The 21,319-nt window shown below is 41.8% G+C and overlaps 2 protein-coding genes and 1 long non-coding RNA gene across 6 annotated transcripts in view; all 3 read left to right on the top strand.

Moving 5' to 3' along the window:
- Window positions 1-6,833, top strand: part of dennd4a (DENN/MADD domain containing 4A) — a 127,007-nt gene extending 120,174 nt beyond the window's left edge. For all 3 annotated transcript variants that reach the window (XM_045706298.1, XM_045706297.1, XM_045706299.1), the window contains 2 exons: window positions 1,952-2,016; window positions 6,499-6,833. In XM_045706298.1, the coding sequence (XP_045562254.1) occupies window positions 1,952-2,016; window positions 6,499-6,635 (202 nt within the window). In that variant the 3' untranslated portion in view covers window positions 6,636-6,833. The remainder of the gene's footprint in view (window positions 1-1,951; window positions 2,017-6,498) is intronic.
- Window positions 6,834-7,016: 183 nt separating this feature from the next.
- On the top strand, window positions 7,017-9,662 carry LOC123729873 (uncharacterized). Its single transcript, XR_006761560.1, has 2 exons — window positions 7,017-8,587; window positions 8,625-9,662. It is a non-coding gene; the product is annotated as an uncharacterized lncRNA (long non-coding RNA).
- Window positions 9,663-16,358: 6,696 nt separating this feature from the next.
- The window catches only part of ints14 (integrator complex subunit 14), a 47,383-nt gene continuing 42,422 nt past the window's right edge, over window positions 16,359-21,319 (top strand). Inside the window, exons 1-2 of one of the 2 annotated variants that reach the window (XM_045706272.1) lie at window positions 16,359-16,450; window positions 19,331-19,661. In XM_045706272.1, coding sequence (XP_045562228.1) covers window positions 19,437-19,661 — 225 coding nt within the window. In that variant the 5' untranslated portion in view covers window positions 16,359-16,450; window positions 19,331-19,436. Of the gene's footprint in view, window positions 16,451-19,330; window positions 19,662-21,319 lie in introns of those variants that run through there. The other variant, XM_045706273.1, reaches the window with a different exon arrangement.

Genomic DNA, 21,319 nt, shown 5'->3' on the forward strand with positions numbered 1-21,319 from the left:
ACCCACAGTTTCTATCACCCATTATATCATTGTATCACTCACAGTTTCTATCACCCACAGTTTCTATCACCCATTTTATCATTGTATCACCCACAGTTTCTATCACCCACAGTTTCTATCACCCATAGTTTCTATCACCCACAGTTTCTATCACCCACAGTTTCTTTCACCCACAGTTTCTATCACCCACAGTTTCTATCACCCATTATATCATTGTATCACCCACAGTTTCTATCACCCACAGTTTATCACCCATTATATCATTGTATCACCCACAGTTTCTATCATTACAGTTTCTATCACCCACAGTTTCTATCACCCATTTTATCATTGTATCACCCACAGTTTCTATCACCCACAGTTTCTATCACCCACAATTTCTATCATCCACCGTTTCTATCACCCATAGTTTCTATCACCCACAGTTTCTATCACCCACAGTTTCTATCACCCACAGTTTCTATCAGCCACAGTTTCTATCACCACAGTTTCTATCACCCACAGTTTCTATCACCCACAGTTTCTATCACCCATTATATAATTATATCACCCACAGTTTCTATCACCCACAGTTTCTATCACCCATTATATCATTGTATCACCCACAGTTTCTATCATTACAGTTTCTATCACCCACAGTTTCTATCAGCCATTTTATCATTGTATCACCCACAGTTTCTATCACCCACAGTTTCTATCACCCACAGTTTCTATCACCCACCGTTTCTATCACCCATAGTTTCTATCACCCACAGTTTCTATCACCCACAGTTTCTATCACCCATTTTATCATTGTATCACCCACAGTTTCTATCACCCACAGTTACTATCACCCACAGTTTCTATCACCCACCGTTTCTATCACCCACAGTTTCTATCACCCATAGTTTCTATCACCCACAGTTTCAATCAGCCACAGTTTCTATCACCCACAGTTTCTACCACCCACAATTTCTATCACCCACAGTTTCTATCACCCATTATATAATTGTATCACCCACAGTTTCTATCACCCATTATATCATTGTATCACCCACAGTTTCTATCACCCACAGTTTCTATCACCCATTATATCATTGTATCACCCACAGTTTCTATCATTACAGTTTCTATCACCCACAGTTTCTATCACCCATTTTATCATTGTATCACCCACAGTTTCTATCACCCACAGTTTCTATCACCCATTATATCATTGTATCACCCACAGTTTCTATCACCCACAGTTTCTATCACCCATTATATCATTGTATCACCCACAGTTTCTATCACCCATTATATCATTTTATCACCCACAGTTTCTATCACCCACAGTTTCTATCACCCATTATATCATTGTATCACCCACAGTTTCTATCACCCATTATATCATTGTATCACCCACAGTTTCTATCATTACAGTTTCTATCACCCATTATATCATTGTATCACCCACAGTTTCTATCACCCACAGTTTCTATCACCCATTATATCATTGTATCACCCACAGTTTTTTATCATTACAGTTTCTATCACCCACAGTTTCTATCACCCATTTTATCATTGTATCACCCACAGTTTCTATCACCCACAGTTTCTATCACCCACAATTTCTATCACCCACCGTTTCTATCACCCATAGTTTCTATCACCCACAGTTTCTATCACCCACAGTTTCTATCACCCATTACCCATTCATCCATTGACGTAGTTCCTTCAATGAGGAGGAGAGCGACACATTATCGCCTGGGTACCGACGCCTTACGCCACATTTGTCTTGTCCCCTCAAGGCAGTACCAGCTTTCTCCTCGTGATTAAATTCAGACAACTGAGCAAGTGTCAAATACTAATGTTTAGGAACAGAGCAGGAAGGAGCGGGACATAGATTTACAAAATCTATCGTCAGTGGGCGGTGGCGATAATGGTGTTAGGAGTAGTAAATATATATACATGTTATCTCTCTATTCTACAGGAGTTTGTACAGAGATCTCCTCTTCCTGGCGTTAACCGCTCTGGGGAAGAGCAACATCAATACTGGTGAGTTCAAATCATATCTTTCCCCTCTCTGCTTTCTTTTCCCCCCCCCTGAAGCTAGAGAAATACATTGAAAAATGTTTCACGTTTGTACCTTTATTTAACTAACGCAAGTCAGGAACAAATTCTTATTTTCAATGATGACCTAGGAACAGTGGGTATAACTGCCTTGTTCAGGGGGCAGAATAACAGATTTGTAACTTGTCAGCTCTGCTCAGCAGGGGGATTCAAACTTGCAACCTTCCGGTTACTAGTCCAAGGCTCTAACCACGAGGCTACCTGCAGTAATCAATAACTGGATAAAAAAAAAAAAAAAAACACTATAGACTTATATTTATTGGTGTGAATGAGTGTAGCTACAGACTTTTGATTTTTGTACTGTTGTTTTTTTTTACCATATTAATCCACTTTATTAATTAGAATCCGCTGATATATTTAGGTGAAAAAGACATTTCAATTCCTCCCTGTTGTATTCTACCATCATGGTCGCTAAGTAACCCTGTTGTATTCTCCCATCATGGTCGCTAAGTAACCCTGTTGTATTCTCCCATCATGGTCGCTAAGTAACCCTGTTGTATTCTACCATCATGGTCGCTAAGTAACCCTGTTTTATTCTCCCATCATGGTCGCTAAGTAACCCTGTTGTATTCTCCCATCATGGTCGCTAAGTAACCCTGTTGTAGTCTCCCATCATGGTCGCTAAGTAACCCTGTTGTATTCTACCATCATGGTCGCTAAGTAACCCTGTTTTATTCTCCCATCATGGTCGCTAAGTAACCCTGTTGTATTCTCCCATCATGGTCGCTAAGTAACCCTGTTGTAGTCTCCCATCATGGTCGCTAAGTAACCCTGTTGTATTCTCCTATCATGGTCGCTAAGTAACCCCGTTGTATTCTACCATCATGGTCGCTAAGTAACCCTGTTGTATTCTCCCATCATGGTCGCTAAGTAACCCTGTTGTATTCTCCCATCATGGTCGCTAAGTAACCCTGTTGTATTCTCCCATCATGGTCGCTAAGTAACCCTGTTGTATTCTACCATCATGTTCGCTAAGTAACCCTGTTGTATTCTACCATCATGGTCGCTAAATAACCCTGTTGTATTCTACCATCATGTTCGCTAAGTAACCCTGTTGTATTCTCCCATCATGGTCGCTAAGTAACCCTGTTGTATTCTACCATCATGGTCGCTAAGTAACCCTGTTGTATTCTCCCATCATGGTCGCTAAGTAACCCTGTTGTATTCTCCCATCATGGTCGCTAAGTAACCCTGTTGTATTCTCCCATCATGGTCGCTAAGTAACCCTGTTGTATTCTCCCATCATGGTCGCTAAGTAACCCTGTTGTATTCTACCATCATGGTCGCTAAGTAACCCTGTTGTATTCTACCATCATGGTCGCTAAGTAACCCCGTTGTATTCTACCATCATGGTCGCTAAGTAACCCCGTTGTATTCTACCATCATGGTCGCTAAGTAACCCCGTTGTATTCTACCATCATGGTCGCTAAGTAACCCTGTTGTATTCTACCATCATGGTCGCTAAGTAACCCTGTTGTATTCTCCCATCATGGTCGCTAAGTAACCCCGTTGTATTCTACCATCATGGTCGCTAAGTAACCCTGTTGTAGTCTACCATCATGGTCGCTAAGTAACCCTGTTGTATTCTCCTATCATGGTCGCTAAGTAACCCTGTTGTATTCTCCCATCATGGTCGCTAAGTAACCCTGTTGTATTCTCCCATCATGGTTGCTAAGTAACCCTGTTGTATTCTCCCATCATGGTCGCTAAGTAACCCTGTTGTATTCTCCCATCATGGTCGCTAAGTAACCCTGTTGTATTCTACCATCATGTTCGCTAAGTAACCCTGTTGTATTCTACCATCATGGTCGCTAAATAACCCTGTTGTATTCTACCATCATGTTCGCTAAGTAACCCTGTTGTATTCTCCCATCATGGTCGCTAAGTAACCCTGTTGTATTCTACCATCATGGTCGCTAAGTAACCCTGTTGTATTCTCCCATCATGGTCGCTAAGTAACCCTGTTGTATTCTCCCATCATGGTCGCTAAGTAACCCTGTTGTATTCTCCCATCATGGTCGCTAAGTAACCCTGTTGTATTCTCCCATCATGGTCGCTAAGTAACCCTGTTGTATTCTACCATCATGGTCGCTAAGTAACCCTGTTGTATTCTACCATCATGGTCGCTAAGTAACCCCGTTGTATTCTACCATCATGGTCGCTAAGTAACCCCGTTGTATTCTACCATCATGGTCGCTAAGTAACCCCGTTGTATTCTACCATCATGGTCGCTAAGTAACCCTGTTGTATTCTACCATCATGGTTGCTAAGTAACCCTGTTGTATTCTCCCATCATGGTCGCTAAGTAACCCCGTTGTATTCTACCATCATGGTCGCTAAGTAACCCTGTTGTAGTCTACCATCATGGTCGCTAAGTAACCCTGTTGTATTCTACCATCATGGTCGCTAAGTAACCCTGTTGTATTCTCCCATCATGGTCGCTAAGTAACCCTGTTGTATTCTACCATCATGGTCGCTAAGTAACCCTGTTGTATTCTACCATCATGGTCGCTAAGTAACCCTGTTGTATTCTACCATCATGGTCGCTAAGTAACCCTGTTGTATTCTACCATCATGGTCGCTAAGTAACCCTGTTGTATTCTACCATCATGGTCGCTAAGTAACCCTGTTGTAGTCTCCCATCAAGGTCGCTAAGTAACCCCGTTGTATTCTACCATCATGGTCGCTAAGTAACCCTGTTGTATTCTACCATCATGGTCGCTAAGTAACCCTGTTGTAGTCTACCATCATGGTCGCTAAGTAACCCTGTTGTATTCTCCCATCATGGTCGCTAAGTAACCCTGTTGTATTCTCCCATCATGTTCGCTAAGTAACCCTGTTGTATTCTCCCATCATGGTCGCTAAGTAACCCTGTTGTATTCTCCCATCATGGTCGCTAAGTAACCCTGTTGTATTCTCCCATCATGGTCGCTAAGTAACCCTGTTGTATTCTACCATCATGGTCGCTAAGTAACCCTGTTGTATTCTCCCATCATGGTCGCTAAGTAACCCTGTTGTATTCTCCCATCATGGTCGCTAAGTAACCCTGTTGTATTCTACCATCATGGTCGCTAAGTAACCCTGTTGTATTCTCCCATCATGGTCGCTAAGTAACCCTGTTGTATTCTCCCATCATGGTCGCTAAGTAACCCTGTTGTATTCTCCCATCATGGTCGCTAAGTAACCCTGTTGTATTCTCCCATCATGGTCGCTAAGTAACCCTGTTGTATTCTACCATCATGGTCGCTAAGTAACCCTGTTGTATTCTACCATCATGGTCGCTAAGTAACCCCGTTGTATTCTACCATCATGGTCGCTAAGTAACCCCGTTGTATTCTACCATCATGGTCGCTAATTAACCCCGTTGTATTCTACCATCATGGTCGCTAAGTAACCCTGTTGTATTCTACCATCATGGTCGCTAAGTAACCCTGTTGTATTCTCCCATCATGGTCGCTAAGTAACCCTGTTGTATCTACCATCATGGTCGCTAAGTAACCCTGTTGTAGTCTACCATCATGGTCGCTAAGTAACCCTGTTGTATTCTACCATCATGGTCGCTAAGTAACCCTGTTGTATTCTCCCATCATGGTCGCTAAGTAACCCTGTTGTATTCTACCATCATGGTCGCTAAGTAACCCTGTTGTATTCTACCATCATGGTCGCTAAGTAACCCTGTTGTATTCTACCATCATGGTCGCTAAGTAACCCTGTTGTATTCTACCATCATGGTCGCTATGTAACCCTGTTGTATTCTACCATCATGGTCGCTAAGTAACCCTGTTGTAGTCTCCCATCAAGGTCGCTAAGTAACCCCGTTGTATTCTACCATCATGGTCGCTAAGTAACCCTGTTGTATTCTACCATCATGGTCGCTAAGTAACCCTGTTGTATTCTACCATCATGGTCGCTAAGTAACCCTGTTGTAGTCTACCATCATGGTCGCTAAGTAACCCTGTTGTATTCAACCATCATGGTCGCTAAGTAAGCCTGTTGTATTCTACCATCATGGTCGCTAAGTAACCCTGTTGTAGTCTCCCATCAAGGTCGCTAAGTAACCCCGTTGTAGTCTACCATCATGGTCGCTAAGTAACCCTGTTGTAGTCTACCATCATGGTCGCTAAGTAACCCTGTTGTATTCTCCCATCATGGTCGCTAAGTAACCCTGTTGTATTCTACCATCATGGTCGCTAAGTAACCCTGTTGTATTCTCCCATCATGGTCGCTAAGTAACCCTGTTGTATTCTACCATCATGGTCGCTAAGTAACCCTGTTGTATTCTCCCATCATGGTCGCTAAGTAACCCTGTTGTATTCTCCCATCATGGTCGCCTAGTAGGTTTAACGACCACATCATGATCAGTAATAGTGATTGTAAACTAACCCTTACCTTGCTTCTCTGTTCCAGATGTGTTTGATCGTGAGTACAAGGTCGCTTACGATCGCCTCAGCCCCAGCCAGGTGAAGATGACACACAACTGTGACCGGCCCCCAGGGGCAGGGGTCATGGAATGTAGGAGGATATTCGGGAAGCCCAGTCTGTGATCTCTCCACCTCACCTCCTCTGGAGGAACTTTAGGCAGTCCAGTCTCCCCACCTCCCCTTGGCTGCTATCCATCCATCCCATCCCATCCCTCCCAAAACATGACTGCTGCTCACTTACTACCAGCCCCTCTCTCTGGCCCCTCTCTCTCTCTCTGGCCCCTCTCTCTCTCTCTGGCCCCTCTCTCTCTGGCCCCTCTCTCTCTCTCTCTGTGGCCCCTCTCTCTCTGGCCCCTCTCTCTCTGGCCCCTCTCTCTCTCTGGCCCCTCTCTCTCTCTGGCCCCTCTCTCTCTGGCCCCTCTCTCTCTGGCCCCTCTCTCTCTCTCTCTCTGGCCCCTCTCTCTCTCTCTGTGGCCCCTCTCTCTCTCTGTGACCCCTCTCTCTCTCTGTGGCCCCTCTCTCTCTCTGTGACCCCTCTCTCTCTCTCTGGCCCCTCTCTCTCTCTCTGGCCCCTCTCTCTCTCTCTCTGGCCCCTCTCTGTTGGGGTGAACTCCTCAGGGCCAGCCCACCTGCCACCCCAGGCAAGGGAAGGAAAGTAATTGGGACCCAACATGTACTGACACTGAAGCGTAGTGTGGAACAAATACACAGAAAAGATCCTAGGAGCTTTCTAGAGACGATCCACACTGTTACAATAGGACATTTACACGTCCGTCATTTAGCAAGACACTCTTAGACACTTACAGGAGCAATTAGAGTTAAGTGCCTTGCTCAAGAGCACATTGTAAGATGTTTCACTTAGTCGGCTCCGGGATTCGAACCTGTGACCTTTTTTTTGGTTAATGGCCCAATGCTCTGGACCGCTAGGCTACCTGCCGCCCTCACATGGTATTCACATGGTATTCACATGGTATGACATGGTATTCACATGGTATGACATGGTATTCACATGGGACCACATAACTATGACATGGCATCACATGATATCACAATAGGACCTCATGGTATCACAATAGGACCTCATGGTATCACAGTAGGATCTCATGGTATCACAATAGGACCTCATGGTATCACAGTAGGATCTCATGGTATCACAGTAGGACCTCATGGTATCACAGTAGGATCTCATGGTATCACAGTAGGACCTCATGGTATCACAGTAGGACCTCATGGTATCACAGTAGGACCTCATGGTATCACAATAGGACCTCATGGTATCACAGTAGGACCTCATGGTATCACAATAGGACCTCATGGTATCACAATAGGACCTCATGGTATCACAGTAGGACCTCATGGTATCACAATAGGACCTCATGGTATCACAATAGGACCTCATGGTATCACAATAGGACCTCATGGTATCACAATAGGACCTCATGGTATCACAGTAGGACCTCATGGTACCACAGTAGGACCTCATGGTATCACAGTAGGACCTCATGGTATCACAGTAGGACCTCATGGTATCACAGTAGGACCTCATGGTATCACAGTAGGACCTCATGGTATCACAGTAGGATCTCATGGTATCACAGTAGGACCTCATGGTATCACAATAGGACCTCATGGTATCACAGTAGGACCTCATGGTATCACAATAGGACCTCATGGTATGACATGTATTATTCCTCTGTATTTTCACTATTATTACATTACTCAAATGTTTATAATATACCATGTGATATATTCTATATATTTTAAGACAATCTGTATCTGATTAACTTGTCAGCGTGTATGTAAACGGTTTGTTTCTGTTTTGTTGTGTGAGCTTCAAACTTTGTGTGTTTTTTTTTCGGGTACCACAGTCGAGGCTGTTTTACCTGTTGTGATGGGAGGGTTGTTGGGTGTAATGGAAACATCTTTCACACGTGTGATTCTAAGCACTTTCCAAAGAGTAACTTACATTATCTGTGACAATTTATAATTTACAGTAATATTTTTGGACCTTTATTTTTTTTTTTGTCGTTCAGTTGAACTTTGATACATAGACAACTGCTCTATACTATGATCAGGTTTGGTGCCTGACTTCCTGCACTATACTATGATCAGGTTTGGTGCCTGACTTCCTGCACTATACTATGATCAGGTTTGGTGCCTGACTTCCTGCACTATACTATGATCAGGTATGCTGCCTGACTTCCTGCTCTATACTATGATCAGGTATGCTGCCTGACTTCCTGCTCTATACTATGATCAGGTATGGTGCCTGACTTCCTGCTCTATACTATGATCAGGTATGCTGCCTGACTTCCTGCACTATACTATGATCAGGTTTGGTGCCTGACTTCCTGCACTATACTATGATCAGGTTTGGTGCCTGACTTCCTGCACTATACTATGATCAGGTATGCTGCCTGACTTCCTGCTCTATACTATGATCAGGTATGCTGCCTGACTTCCTGCTCTATACTATGATCAGGTATGCTGCCTGACTTCCTGCTCTATACTATGATCAGGTATGCTGCCTGACTTCCTGCACTATACTATGATCAGGTATGGTGCCTGACTTCCTGTACCATACTATGATCAGGTATGGTGCCTGACTTCCTGCTCTATACTATGATCAGGTATGGTGCCTGACTTCCTGTACCATACTATGATCAGGTATGGTGCCTGACTTCCTGTACCATACTATGATCAGGTATGGTGCCTGACTTCCTGTACCATACTATGATCAGGTATGGTGCCTGACTTCCTGCACTTACTGAGGATGATGTCGTACTTTCACGTGAGGTATCATGGGTAAATTGTGACTGACTGATGTACAGATAATATTGAGTAGTTATTTATGTTGCAAGGTGGTTCGTAGATCAGCCAGTCTCGGCTCGACCTTTAAAGTCGGCGGCCATGTCTAACGGTCCCATTTTTTGTTTTTTTTTTTTTTTGGAGTGGGAACACGCATAGACCATGTTATATACATGATATACACACATAGACCATGTATGATTTAATTGTATTACCATATTTACGAGACTTTTTCTCCTGTAACTTTCACAGGAGTGTTTTATTCATGAATCCTTTTTTTGTATCGTTGGAAATACATTGGATAAAAACCAAAACAGCTGAGACGACCCCCATAATATAAAAGGAATATTGTTAATATGATTTGTTGATATGTTTTAATTAATTTAACTAAGCAATACTTTTTTTTTTATATATATATATAAGGTAATTGATATTATATTGACATCACAAATGCAGAATGTGGAGATTTAAGACGAGTTTTCTAATTGTTTTATCAACATACATACACATTACTTTCTGTAAATAAATCTATGAAGCTGTTCTGTTCCTCCGTAGCTGTATAGTCGTACAGAGTAAATGGTATATTCTGTTTCTCTTTATAGTCGTACAGAGTAAATGGTATATTCTGTTCCTCCGTAGCTGTATAGTCGTACAGAGTAAATGGTATATTCTGTTTCTCTGTATAGTCGTACAGAGTAAATGGTATATTCTGTTTCTCTGTATAGTCGTACAGAGTAAATGGTATGTTCTGTTTCTCTGTATAGTCGTACAGAGTAAATGGTATATTCTGTTTCTCTGTAGCTGTATAGTCGTACAGAGTAAATGGTATATTCTGTTCCTCTGTAGCTGTATAGTTGTACAGAGTAAATGGTATATTCTGTTTCTCTGTAGCTGTATAGTCGTACAGAGTAAATGGTATGTTCTGTTCCTCTGTAGCTGTATAGTCGTACAGAGTAAATGGTATGTTCTGTTTCTCTGTATAGTCGTACAGAGTAAATGGTATATTCTGTTCCTCCGTAGCTGTACAGTTGTACAGAGTAAATGGTATATTCTGTTTCTCTGTATAGTCGTACAGAGTAAATGGTATATTCTGTTTCTCTGCAGTTGTATAGTCGTACAGAGTAAATGGTATATTCTGTTTCTCTGTAGCTGTATAGTCGTACAGAGTAAATGGTATGTTCTGTTTCTCTGTATAGTCGTACAGAGTAAATGGTATATTCTATTCCTCCGTAGCTGTATAGTTGTACAGAGTAAATGGTATGTTCTGTTTCTCTGTATAGTCGTACAGAGTAAATGGTATATTCTGTTTCTCTGTAGCTGTATAGTTGTACAGAGTAAATGGTATATTCTGTTTCTCCGTATAGTTGTACAGAGTAAATGTGATACAGCCTGGGATTGAACCCGGGTCTGTAGTGACGTCTCTAGCACTGAGATGCAGTACCTATAGAACGCTACACCACCCGAGAGGCTATAGTGGACTACTTTTGACTACTCCAGTGTTAGGTTAGGATAGAAGAGCTGTGTCACATGTCAAGATATCTGTATTCTTCTGATTGAGTTTCAAACTGTCACAATATCACCCCCAAAAAAAGGAACTTTTGTATATTGTGAATGAACTGATCAGAGAAGGGTTCTAACATCATTCCACAACAGAATGGTTCTAATCTAGAATGGTTCTAATCTAGAATGGTTCTAATCTAGAATGGTTCTAATCTAGAATGATTCTAATCTAGAATGGTTCTAATCTAGAATGATTCTGTGAATGAACTGATCAGAGAAGGGTTCTAACATCATTCCACAACAGAATGGTTCTAATCTAGAATGGTTCTAATCTAGAATGGTTCTAATCTAGAATGATTCTAATCTAGAATGGTTCTAATCTAGAATGATTCTGTGAATGAACTGATCAGAGAAGGGTTCTAACATCATTCCACAACAGAATGGTTCTAATCTAGAATGGTTCTAATCTAGAATGATTCTGTGAATGAACTGATCAGAGAAGGGTTCTAACATCATTCCACAACAGAATGGTTCTAATCTAGAATGGTTCTAATCTAGAATGATTCTAATCTAGAATGGTTCTAATCTAGAATGATTCTGTGAATGAACTGATCAGAGAAGGGTTCTAACATCATTCCACAACAGAATGGTTCTAATCTAGAATGGTTCTAATCTAGAATGATTCTGTGAATGAACTGATTAAAGAAGGGTTCTAACATCATTCCACAACAGAATGGTTCTAATCTAGAATGGTTCTAATCTAGAATGGTTCTAATCTAGAATGATTCTGTGAATGAACTGATTAAAGAAGGGTTCTAACATCATTCCACAACAGAATGGTTCTAATCCAGAATGATTCTTTTACATTCCTTCCTAAAGAGCACGTAAAAACAAACAGCACTTGATGACAGTTTACAGCGTGACTAGCATTTTATGCTTTAGGTTGAGGATTATTCAACACATGTCTTGTTTGACCATGTCAGACTGTTAAAAGTAAGTAGAAATCCTCTGCCTGTTTACTGCCAAGGAAAAGTACTGTGATATTATATAATGAATGTCAATTTCGCTCATCATTACAACTAGACTTACAGCTCTATTCATCCTGGATCGCTGAAGCGTTACAGACTGTGCGGTAGAAATGTAAAAAGTCATTTCAGATGGAGACGACAGCGTTTACCGGTAACCGCGGGAACATTGCCTTTAAATTTAAATGGAGCTGTAACATCAGTACTTCAGCGATACGGATTGAATAGATCACTTTAATATGTTCAATAATTACTTTGTCTGATAAATATTTCAATACTAATACTAAAAGACCCACTGGTATATAAATGATACGACGGTGTTTCACAGCTTTACGGTTGGAATTAAAGTTGAGACCCAGCGGGCATAATTTGGCATGGGGGGGACGTCAGAAAAGGACATCAGTTTAAAATATTTTCTAGCAACCCTGTTCCTGGAGAGATACCCCTCCTGTAGGTTTTAACTCCAACCCTGTTCTTGGAGAGCCCCCCTCCTGTAGGTTTACACTCCAACCCTGTTCCTGGAGAGATACCCCTCCTGTAGGTTTACACTCCAACCCTGTTCCTGGAGAGATACCCTCCTGTAGGTTTTAACTCCAACTCTGTTCCTGGAGAGATACCCTCCTGTAGGTTTACACTCCAACCCTGTTCCTGGAGAGATACCCTCCTGTAGGTTTACACTCCAACCCTGTTCCTGGAGAGCTACCCTCCTGTAGGTTTACACTCCAACCCTGTTCCTGGAGAGATACCCTCCTGTAGGTTTTAACTCCAACCCTGTTCTTGGAGAGCCCCCCTCCTGTAGGTTTACACTCCAACCCTGTTCCTGGAGAGATACCCCTCCTGTAGGTTTTAACTCCAACCCTGTTCCTGGAGAGATACCCCTCCTGGAGGTTTTAACTCTAACCCTGTTCCTGGAGACCTACTCTCCTGTAGGTTTACACTCCAACCCCAGTTGTAACTAACCTGGTTCAGCTCATCAACCAGCTAATTATTAGAATCAGGTGCGCTAGATTAGGGTTGGAGTAAAACTTACAGGAGAGTAGCTCTCCAGGAACAGGGTTAGAGTTAAAACCTACAGGAGGGGTATCTCTCCAGGAACAGGGTTAGAGTTAAAACCTACAGGAGGGGTATCTCTCCAGGAACAGGGTTGGAGTTAAAACCTACAGGAGGGGTATCTCTCCAGGAACAGGGTTGGAGTTAAAACCTACTGGAGGGGTATCTCTCCAGGAACAGAGTTGGAGTTAAAACCTACTGGAGGGGTATCTCTCCAGGAACAGAGTTGGAGTTAAAACCTACTGGAGGGGTATCTCTCCAGGAACAGAGTTGGAGTTAAAACCTACAGGAGAGTAGCTCTCCAGGAACAGAGTTAGAGTTAAAACCTCCAGGAGGGGTATCTCTCCAGGAACAGGGTTGGAGTTAAAACCTACAGGAGGGGTATCTCTCCAGGAACAGGGTTGGAGTTAAAACCTACAGGAGGGGTATCTCTCCAGGAACAGAGTTGGAGTTAAAACCTCCAGGAGGGGTATCTCTCCAGGAACAGGGTTGGAGTTAAAACCTACAGGAGGGGTATCTCTCCAGGAACAGGGTTGGAGTGTAAACCTACAGGAGGGGTATCTCTCCAGGAACAGGGTTGGAGTTAAAACCTACAGGAGGGTATCTCTCCAGGAACAGGGTTGGAGTGTAAACCTCCAGGAGGGGTATCTCTCCAGGAACAGGGTTGGAGTATAAACCTCCAGGAGGGGTATCTCTCCAGGAACAGGGTTGGAGGGCCACGTATGTAACTACTATACACATTGACCACGATATGACCATATCATCACTATAGGTATCAATATGTTGTTGTTTACACTGTTGAAGCACTGTTATGTCTTTGAATATATATATATATATATATAATATGTATCATTTTTACCACAGTTTAATACTAATTTGTAAGATTTGTTTTCATGGAATCTGCCTGACTGGGTCTACAGATTGGTTTAAATTCTGAATAAAACCACCAGAGTGTTTTTGTGTGTTTGTCTGATTCTGTATCGGAGAAACATTCTGGTTCACAGATCCAGTTTATTTTTTTTTATAAACATCATGTATTATATCACATTGTATATTCCCGTGTGGCTCAGTTGGTAGTACATGGTGTTTGCAACGCCAGGGTTGTGTGTTCGATTCCCATGGGGGGACCAGTACCGGTGGAAAAAAAAAAAGTATTAAATGTATTCACTACTGTAAGTCGCTCTGGATAAGAGCGTCTGCTAAAATGACTAAAATGTATTCCATTTAGGCTACACGGACAATTTCAAATAAATGTGATTCTACACTGAACAAAACATATGAACCCAACATGCAAATATTTCACTGAATTATAGTTCATTTAAGGAAATCAGTCAATTGATATAAATTCATTAGGTCCTAATCTATGTATTTTCACATGACTTGGAATACAGATATGCTTCTGTTGGTCACAAATACCTTTAACAACAACAAAAAAGGTAGGGTCGTGGATCAGGAAACCAGTCAGTAGCTGGTGTGACCACCATTTGCAACATAGTGTCGTGCATTATCATGCTGATACATGAGGTGGTGGCGGTGGATGAATGGCACGACAATGGGCCTCAGGATCTCGTCAGCGAGCACGCAAATGTTTTATTTTATTTATTTCACCTTTTATTTAACCAGGTAGGCTAGTTGAGAACAAGTCCTTTATTTAACCAGGTAGGCAAGTTGAGAACAAGTTCTCATTTACAATTGCGACCTGGCCAAGATAAAGCAACGCAGTTCGACACATACAACAACACAGAGTTACACATGGAGTAAAACAAACATACAGTCAATAATACAGTAGAAAAACAAGTCTATATACAATGTGAGCAAATGAGGTGAGATAAGGGAGGTAAAGGCAATAAATAGGCCATGGTGGCAAAGTAAATACAATATAGCAAGTAAAACACTGGAATGGTAGATTTGTAGTGGAAGAAAGTGCAAAGTAGAAATAGAAATAATGGGGTGCAAAGGAGCAAAATAAATAAATAAATAAATACAGTAGGGGAAGAGGTAGTTGTTTGGGCAAAATTATAGATGGGCTATGTACAGGTGCAGTGATCTGTGAGCTGCTCTGACAGCTGGTGCTTAAAGCTAGTGAGGGAGATAAGCGTTTCTAGTTTCCCTGAGACAGTTTCTGCAGAAATTCTTCGGTTGTGCAAACCCACAGTTACATCAGCTGTCTGGGTGGCTGGTCTGCATTTGAAGAAACCGGATGTGGAGGTCCTGGGTTGGCGTGGTTACACGTGGTTTTGTGGTTGTGAGGCCGGTTGGACATTGGTGGACATTCCTGCTGTCAGCATACCAATTGCACTGCATCCTCAAAATTTGAGACATCTGTGGCCATTGTGTTGTGTTGTGTTGTGACAAAAACTGCACATTTTCAAGTGGCCTTTTATTGTCCTCCAGAATAAGGTGCAGCTGTGTAATGATCATACTGTTTAGTCAGCTTCTTGAAACGTTTGAGTTGGATGGATTATCTTGGCACAGGAGAAATGCTCACCAACAGGGATGTAAACTAATTTGTGCACAAAATATGAGAGAAATAGGCTTTTTGTGTGTTTGGAACATTTCTGGGATATTTTGTTTCAGCTCATGAAACATGGGACCAACACTTTACATGATGTGTTTATATTTTTGTTAAGTATATATATATATATATATATATATATATATATATATATATATATATATATATAAATGATTTTCGAAAATGATACCACATATACATATATATATACATACATATATACATACATATATACATACATACATACATACATACATACATACATACATACATACATACATACATACATACATATATATATATATATATATATAAATAATATTTCGAAAATGATTTTATATGGTATCATTTTCGAAAATCATTTTTGCTATCATGCATAATATGACAAATCTATCATCAACATGTTAACATAAAAATGTAAGAAATTTCGCACAAAGGTAAAAAAAAAAAGTATCGCAAGATATCTATAAGTACAGCGCTGTACCTACCTGCCATGATGGTGTGTTTGGAGAAATTACACCCCTCATCTGGTACCACTCTTGGGATGTACCGGTACAGACGGTGGATGATGGAGAGGTTCGCCCAGCCTGCGCATCGCTCACGGCAGTGTCACCCCTAGGACGCATCGCGGGAAAGATCAGAATATACCTTATGTAATACCTGAGGACAGATAAGATGCATTTATAGCTTAATGGTTAGTTAATGTATACTTTTCTCAAGTAGGCCCCTATTAAAAATATATTTAATTTAGGCGATGATATGACAGAGCTATAAGAAATAGAAAAATTAAGATGTAACGGAATGGAAATTTGGTAATTCAAATAAGAATACATTTTGTTCTATAATTCATATTTAATTGAAATAATTTGATTTAATCTGTTCATTAATATAATGTTTGAATTTATTGTCTAGTCAGTTTTCTAATCTGGAAAGTCTCGATGTGCGTCTCGGAACTAGGAACTAATGAAGGAAAGGAATGCTTCCGCCCGGACATAATAGTGAGCAGTACAAATCCATCGAGAAGATTTCTACATTGATGGGTATGAATCTTTCTGTTTTTATCGTATTCATAATATAACTTTTTATTAAAAAAAAAATACTTGTTCAGGGATAATGCATCATTCTATCTATACTATTTATTTGCAAGTTAAACTCTGTCCTCCAAATAAAAGTGAATTTCAAAGCTAGCTATCACCCTGCTAAGATTCGTTAGCTAGCTAGCCGTATTGAAAGGATCGAAGGAGAATTAGTAATGTTGTTGTTGTTGTTTATGAGCATGGCCTTATTTCTATTACAGCATATTGGATGACTGTCATTTATATTGTCATTCACCCAGTTCAATGTAACTTCTATTCCAGCTCATTGTTAATTAACATCGATAGGTTTAGGATACTACATGATACTAGAATGTTCCCTTGTACCCATCATGAGGTTGTTACAACCTAGTTGGTGCACACAGGTCGAGAGGATTTTGAGTAATCAAGGTGACAGACAAGAGATACATTCAATACCTCCTTGTACCCTCTGATCTGCATCTAGCTGATCTAGGGTGTCATCATTAGACCCAAATGAGAGTTTTTCTATTGGATAAATTCAGGTGTGTTTTTATCCCCGTTTCGTTCTGTTCGCTTCCGTTTTTAAGAAATGTTTTTTTCAAACAGACTCGGCAGAATGAATACACCCCTCACTTTCATAGCAACCAGCATAAAAACAGCATGATCACTTTCCTTCTTGTGTATATATATATATAATTCCTTCTCGCTACTATCTACTCGCCTTTTCCCTTCGCTTGTGGACTTCAGTGCACAAACACATCAGCTGTCTGTGACCAGGGGAAAAGACCTTTCCAAGCCAAACCTTCATATCATAACCACTAACCCGCTACACACAACCTACATCATTGTCACGTCCTAGTCAACATAAGAGAACTAACGTGTTAGTAAACCTGCTACAATCATACAGTACAGTCAGAAAGCAGTTTAGCAGTTACACCGATGGACCCCATTTTATACACTGCAGTGCTAGCTAGCTGTAGCTTATGTTTTCAGTACTAGATTCATTCTCTAATCCTTTGATTGGGTGGACAACATGTCAATTCATGCTGCAAGAGCTCTGATAGTTTTGTTGTCATAATTACTGTGTAAGTCTATGGAAGGGTGTGAGAACCACGAGCCTCCTGGGTTTTGTATTGAAGTCAATGTACCCAGAGGAGGACGGAAGCTAGCTGTCCTCCGGCTACACCGTGGTGCTACCCCTACAGAGTGCTGTTGAGGCTACTGTTGACCTTCATTACAAAACAGAGTGTTTTAACCAATGATTTGGTGACAATAATATATTTAGTATAGTTTTATCTAAAAAGGATGCTTTTAAAAAAAAATGTTAAACTTTTTTATTTATTTATTTTTATTAAATTAAATTAATTGAGGAGGATGGTCCTCCTCTGAGGAGCCTCCACTTGATGAAAATGATTGATTGAAGGAATGAGATCCCAACCTTGTCAATAATTCTGAAAGTAACATTAAGATATTCTGTACAGTTCGTGGTAACAGTCCCATATGTTTCATTCTGTTCTCAATAGTGTCCGTGCTGCAACCCACAATTTATAGTATATTCCAGGGGTAGGCAACTAGTTAGATTCAGCTGCGGGTAGGAACATAATTATAATAAATTGTACACTGCAAATTAAACCACAACTAAGCCCCCAAAATGTATTTGAAAATAACAATAATTTCATACCTTCATTACATTGAGCGACGATCACATGTCTTTACTCACTGGTTGAATCAACATCGTTTCCACCTCATTTCAACGACATTACGTGGAACCAATGTGGAATAGACGTTAGAATTGATGTTTGTGCCCACCAGTAGCAGCAGTGTTGTAGTCCAGTCTGGTCTCAAGACCACATATTGAGTGTCTCGGATGTCGAATCCATTTTTTTTTATTCGGTCTTGACTCGCTCGTTCTCGGACAATGAGGACTCGTAAATTCTTCCCGAGACCAACGGAGTAAAACAGTTCTAATTATCAGCACTCATTCAGTCAGCGCATGAAACCTCTTGGGTAGGTCAAATATCCACACTCCTTTCATGATATGTGAATTATTGCCTATTGAAAACTTTCTATTTTACACGTTAACATTACTGTCCTTTTTACTTAAAAAAAAAATAATATCTTCAAACCTTGTCGCTCTCGTTGTTTCCGCTAGTAGGGAAGAGTGTGTGGGGGAAATAGTTTGAAAGTAGAGCGCTCACTGTTAGTAAAGGAGAGACCGACAAAGTTGGAAGACATTTTTGTATTTCTATCTATTTATTTAGAGAACCGTTTGAGGTAGTGATAATTTGCGGAGAGTCTCGTTAGAATACATTCTGAATGTTGTTCTGAAATATAAACGCAGAAATACTAGACATTTTTCAACTTTTATTATGGTGGCGATTTGACACAATTACAATCATGATCTTGAATTGGACTAGCATTGTTCTGATCTTGACTCGGACTTGTTTTGCTACGGTCTTGTTCTGGAATCGGTCTCGCTTGAGGTGGTCTCAAACCCAACACTGGGTTTTTATTTCATTTTTCAAAACATTTTTTTGTCCTTTTTATTTTTATTTTTTTAAATTCCTGGTAAATTTTACAGCCTCTTTTGACCGAAATACTAAAAATCCCCCAACGATCTCTCCGAGGGGTGGGTTTTAGCCCTTATTCTATTGTTTACCCTCAATATGTCTTTGTTTTTCCGTTGTCTCTTTTCAGTTCTTTTCCTGGCATATATTATTATAATATATATTTATTTATTATTTATTATATCAGAAACCGGTTGGATAAACAAGACGGCCTCACGAACCTTTAATTCAAATGTGAACATGCGTTATTCTGACTAACGGATTCCATATATATATATATTTTTTTTTCTTCTTGCAGAGGCAGTGTTCTGGTTTCCATTGTAGACTGTGTTGTATTCACACATCGAGAGACTTGTTGGGAGGCTTCATTAAAGTCATTCTGCTTTAGTGGAAACCGCGTCACCATGCCGACGGTGGTCCTAATGGACGCGTCCCTGTCCATGACGCGGCCGGTCTCTCTGGATCAGTGCTCCGAGGAGTTACAGAGGAAGAATCTAGCCGTGGCAGGACTCACCATGCTGTTTGAACACATGGCTAACAACTACAGACTGGAATTCACCTCTCTAGTGGCCTTCTCTTCTCTGTGGGAGCTACTGGTGCCTTTCACCAGGGACTACAACACCTTACAGGTACACAGGGCTGGTTAACACCAGGGACTACAGGTACACAGGGCTGGCTAACACCAGGGACTACAGGTACACAGGGCTGGCTAACACAACACCTTACAGGTACACAGGGCTGGTTAACACCAGGGACTACAGGTACACAGGGCTGGCTAACACCAGGGACTACAGGTACACAGGGCTGGCTAACACCAGGGACTACAACACCTTACAGGTACACAGGGCTGGTTAACACCAGGGACTACAGGTACACAGGGCTGGCTAACACCAGGGACTACAGGTACACAGGGCTGGCTAACACCAGGGACTACAGGTACACAGGGCTGGCTAACACCAGGGACTACAGGTACACAGGGCTGGTTAACACAACAACTTACAGGTACACAGGGCTGGTTAACACCAGGGACTACAGGTACACAGGGCTGGCTAACACCAGGCACTACAGGTACACAGGGCTGGCTAACACCAGGGACTACAGGTACACAGGGCTGGTAACACAACACCTTACAGGTACACAGGGCTGGTTAACACCAGGGTCTACAGGTACACAGGGCTGGCTAACACCAGGGACTACAGGTACACAGGGCTGGCTAACACCAGGGACTACAACACCTTACAGGTACACAGGGCTGGTTAACACCAGGGACTACAGGTACACAGGGCTGGCTAACACCAGGGACTACAGGTACACAGGGCTGGCTAACACCAGGGACTACAGGTACACAGGGCTGGCTAACACCAGGGACTACAGGTACACAGGGCTGGTTAACACAACAACTTACAGGTACACAGGGCTGGTTAACACAACACCTTACAGGTACACAGGGCTGGTTAACACCATGGACTACAACACCCTACAGGTACACAGGGCTGGTTAACACCAGGGACTACAACACCTTACAGGTACACAGGGCTGGTTAACACCAGGGACAACAACACCTTACAGGTACACAGGGCTGGCTAACACAACACCCTACAGGTACACAGGGCTGGCTAACACCAGGGACTACAACACCCTACAGGTACACAGGGCTGGCTAACACAACACCCTACAGGTACACAGGGCTGGTTAACACCAGGGACTACAACACCCTACAGGTACACAGGGCTGGCTAACACAACACCCTACAGGTACACAGGGCTGGTTAACACCAGGGACTACAGGTACACAGGGCTGGTTAACACCAGGGACTACAGGTACACAGGGCTGGCTAACACAACACCCTACAGGTACACAGGGCTGGTTAACACAACACCTTACAGGTACACAGGGCTGGTTAACACCAGGGACTTGAAGGCAATATGTTAGTAGCTCTACTTGTTCTCTGATTGGCTAGATACATTTAAGACATTGGTTACACCTGTCCAATCTTTCAGATCTGATGAAGTGTGTAGCCAGGGTAATGTTCTGTGTAGCCAGGGTAATGTTCTGTGTAGCCAGGGTAATGTTCTGTGTAGCCATGGTAATGTTCTGTGTAGCCAGGGTCATGTTCTGTGTAGCCAGGGTAATGTTCCGTGCAGACAGGGTAATGTTCTGTGTTCTGTGCAGCCAGGGTAATGTTCTGTGCAGCCAGGGTAATGTACTGTGCAGCCAGGGTAATGTTCTGTGTAGCCAGGGTAATGTTCTGTGCAGCCAGGGTAATGTTCTGTGCAGCCAGGGTAAT

Source organism: Salmo salar, chromosome ssa23, assembly GCF_905237065.1.
Source record: "Salmo salar chromosome ssa23, Ssal_v3.1, whole genome shotgun sequence".
In the NCBI taxonomy this organism is placed as follows: Eukaryota; Metazoa; Chordata; class Actinopteri; order Salmoniformes; family Salmonidae; genus Salmo; species Salmo salar.